The sequence below is a fragment of the Mobula hypostoma genome, chromosome 7 (genome assembly GCF_963921235.1).
Source record: "Mobula hypostoma chromosome 7, sMobHyp1.1, whole genome shotgun sequence".
Classification (NCBI taxonomy): Eukaryota; Metazoa; Chordata; class Chondrichthyes; order Myliobatiformes; family Myliobatidae; genus Mobula; species Mobula hypostoma.
This window is the reverse complement of record NC_086103.1, coordinates 147,510,841-147,513,791: the sequence shown is the minus strand read 5'-3', so window position 1 is coordinate 147,513,791 and position 2,951 is coordinate 147,510,841. Positions and strand designations below refer to the sequence as shown.

General features: G+C 42.8%; 1 protein-coding gene across 1 annotated transcript; it reads right to left on the bottom strand.

Moving 5' to 3' along the window:
* Positions 1 to 1,088: 1,088 nt before the first annotated feature.
* On the bottom strand, positions 1,089 to 2,390 carry gsx1 (GS homeobox 1). Its single transcript, XM_063052891.1, has 2 exons — positions 1,999 to 2,390; positions 1,089 to 1,434 (listed from the first exon to the last, which is right to left on the bottom strand). The coding sequence occupies exons 1-2, from the start codon at positions 2,388 to 2,390 to the stop codon at positions 1,089 to 1,091; spliced, it is 738 nt and encodes a 245-aa protein (XP_062908961.1).
* Between the last annotated feature and the right edge of the window lie 561 nt (positions 2,391 to 2,951).

Genomic DNA, 2,951 nt, shown 5'->3' with positions numbered 1-2,951 from the left:
CCTCGAAGTCCAATTACCATTAACAGCCCAGTACTCTCAATAATAATGAATACCATTCTGATACGGCTGTCCACCAAAATGGAGCAGGTGAATATGTTTTTTTTTTATTTTTAGGTCAGTGCTCACTATTTAAACTATACTGGGACATGGTTTTTGGACAACTGTTTACAACGTCCCTTTGAATATTAAGGAAACAATAACATGGAACAATTTTTGTTCGGTTCCTTGGCTAGGAATTTAAATGGCAAATAGTGGATATCTGCAAGAATTAAACCCTTAGCTTCCAGCAGACCATGGTCTTTAATAACTGGGTTGTCTATTTTTGTGCAAAACAACGTCACGGGCGGTTTAGAATTGATGCAGCATTGTCTCCTGTATTGGATAATTTATCCCGCTTCCAGGTATCATTGTGCAGTAGATACCCGAATCTCTTGGATTTATTCTTCAGTAGATAAACTATTGTTTATTTTTATAGGTTCCCAAGGTGCCTTGTGTGCGCATTTTTATAGACATTTACTTTTTAGCAGAGGAACCTGTTGGATTGTTTCTCCAACGTGAACAGGATGACTTGAAGGATTTCATGCCTAACCTTGTGCGTGCGCGCGCACGCGCGCGCGTGTGTGTATGTGTGTGTGTGCGCGCTCGCACGCGAGTTGCTCTGTAAATGAGTGTGTCAGACGTACCAATATTTAATTTTATTTACTCACTGAAAATAATTATACGGCAACAAAATGCAAGTAACTAAGAAAACTCTCTTTATTTGCCATAAATAAATAAATAAATATCGTGAAATACATACAAACCAACCAAATACGTAACCATAACTATTTTTTAAAGAAGTTACGGTCAGAGAATGGCAATTTATACACTTAATTACATGTCACAATGTTTTTGCTCAGACAACCCGTAGTTCATAGTGCTTGATGGGATCACTTGGGGAAACTCGGATCTGAACGATCATTTTCCACTATGGATTTATTTACATATTTATTTAAAAACATATTAAATGTCTTCTTTAATGCAAGACGGAACGATAGTTAGTTAGCCATTGCTGCACTGGATTGGGTACTTTCGTTTCAAGCTGGTTTTCAAGGGGTGACTGACAAGTCTCTGTCATCCTTGCCCGATGATGAAGGTGACATGGGCAACGCTTCCTCTTCGCTGGTGCACTTGGCCGATGTCAGGGAGCTGCACTTGCAGTTGGGGTGGCTGCGCTGCACGCTGCCGCTTTTGCCCTCCTTTTTGTGTTTGACACGCCGGTTTTGAAACCAGATCTTTACCTGTTTCTCGGACAGGTTCAGGTAAGTGGCGATCTCGATCCTTCGAAGGCGTGAAAGATACATATTGGAGGCGAATTCCCTCTCCAGCTCCAGCAGCTGAGTACTGGTGAAGGCTGTACGCATTCTCTTGCTGCTCTGTAACTGGCTGGAACTGCTCTCGGAAGCTAGAAGACAACAATTAACATTTATGAGATAGTATTTTCCCCATAAAATGCGAGTAGATTATAGATTTGATTTGGAATATTATTGAAACTACCCTAATCAGAGCTCATCTACTGAAATAGGGATATTCTACGACGTTGCACCTTGAACTATTATTGATGGGCATTCTCCATTTTTCAGGCTAGGCACAACAAACCTGTAACCCGCGTCCTACAGAGGGGAGAATTATTAAATCATGTAGATGAAGCACCTTAAGCACCAGAAATTTGTTTGGGAAACATTTATATGCTGCAACTACATTCAAGAAGGAAGCCTTATATGAACACGCACTCTGAGCGAACACATTCAGCACACTTTCATTCTTTGAGAGCGTTCAACTGGTTCTTTCCACCCGCGTTAAGATATTAATTTTGCACTATATTGAATTGAACGATATGAAAGGCATCAACCTGCGGACAAATTTAAGTCAGTTGAAACGCGAATTACAGTAAAGCAACGATCAGGTACGCAACTAACACGCGTGCGGGGAGCCTTCAAATAGGATTCGTTAGTCTACTTACCAAGGGAGAGGCAGTGAAATTGTCCTGGATCTGTCATGGGATAAGCCGCTGAGTAGATGCTGGGTCCATGGTCCACTGTCACTGTGCTGGTTCTGTGATGCCTGCTCAGGGCAGAGTGACAGTACTGCGGGCTGAAGTTGGGGAACTGCGCCTTGAGAAAAGGTATGCCCGGCGGTCCGGGATGGAGCTGAGAGGCGGTAACGCACAGAGGGCACACACAGAGCAGGCCTGATTTTCGCGAATGGCATGATCCAGCAGAAAGAGCTAGAGAATGGGACGGATGTACTGCGTAAGGTAATAAAGGTGTGTTGCTCTCAAACACCCCGGGGGATGCTTTCTCATTTGAGTCTCTCACAATGAGCGAATCCACAAGGAACGACCTGGGCATTTTCAAACAAAAAAAAGTTCTTCTCTGTCTGTGGTTGTTGTGATGTGAGTGAAAGTTGGCGATAGCCAAGTTGTTGGAGGTGGCTGTGGTGCTGAAAGTGCGGAACCGGGTCCTTAAATACTTTGGGATTGTGCTTGCCATGTGATGGTTACGCCACTAGCGGCAGAGTGAAACTCAATAGGTCTTTTTGTGGCCTTTCGGTTTAGATTCACTCTGCACGCTTCGCTTTTATTTTACTTGTTAACTAAATGAACTGCATAATGTTGTCTTATTCTCCTCAACCCCACCCACACGCTCTTTGCCCTCCTTCATCCCTTCGCTCCTGCTCGCGCTTTCTCTTTCTGCTTTTCAGTGTCCCGTAATCAATTTAGTTTCATCCGTTCTCTGAACCTGCTCATTCTTTCATTTATTTTACATCACATTCTATTGCTCTCTCTCTCTTTCCTTCGAGGCTTTGTTAATTTAGATAATTTTAATCTCTCTCTCTCCCCCTCCCATTTTTTCCAGTGTACCATTTCATTTTGATGCATGTTACAATAAACGCTTTCTGCTTTCTCCTGT

Coding starts and splice junctions, on each gene's coding strand:
- gsx1 (XM_063052891.1), bottom strand. CDS start 2,390: ATGCCCAGGTCGTTCCTTGTGGATTCGCTCATTGTGAGAGACTCAAAT. Junction 1,435..1,998: donor CACTGCCTCTCCCTTGGTAA/GTAGACTAACGA, acceptor AGCTTCCGAGAG/CAGTTCCAGCCAGTTACAGA.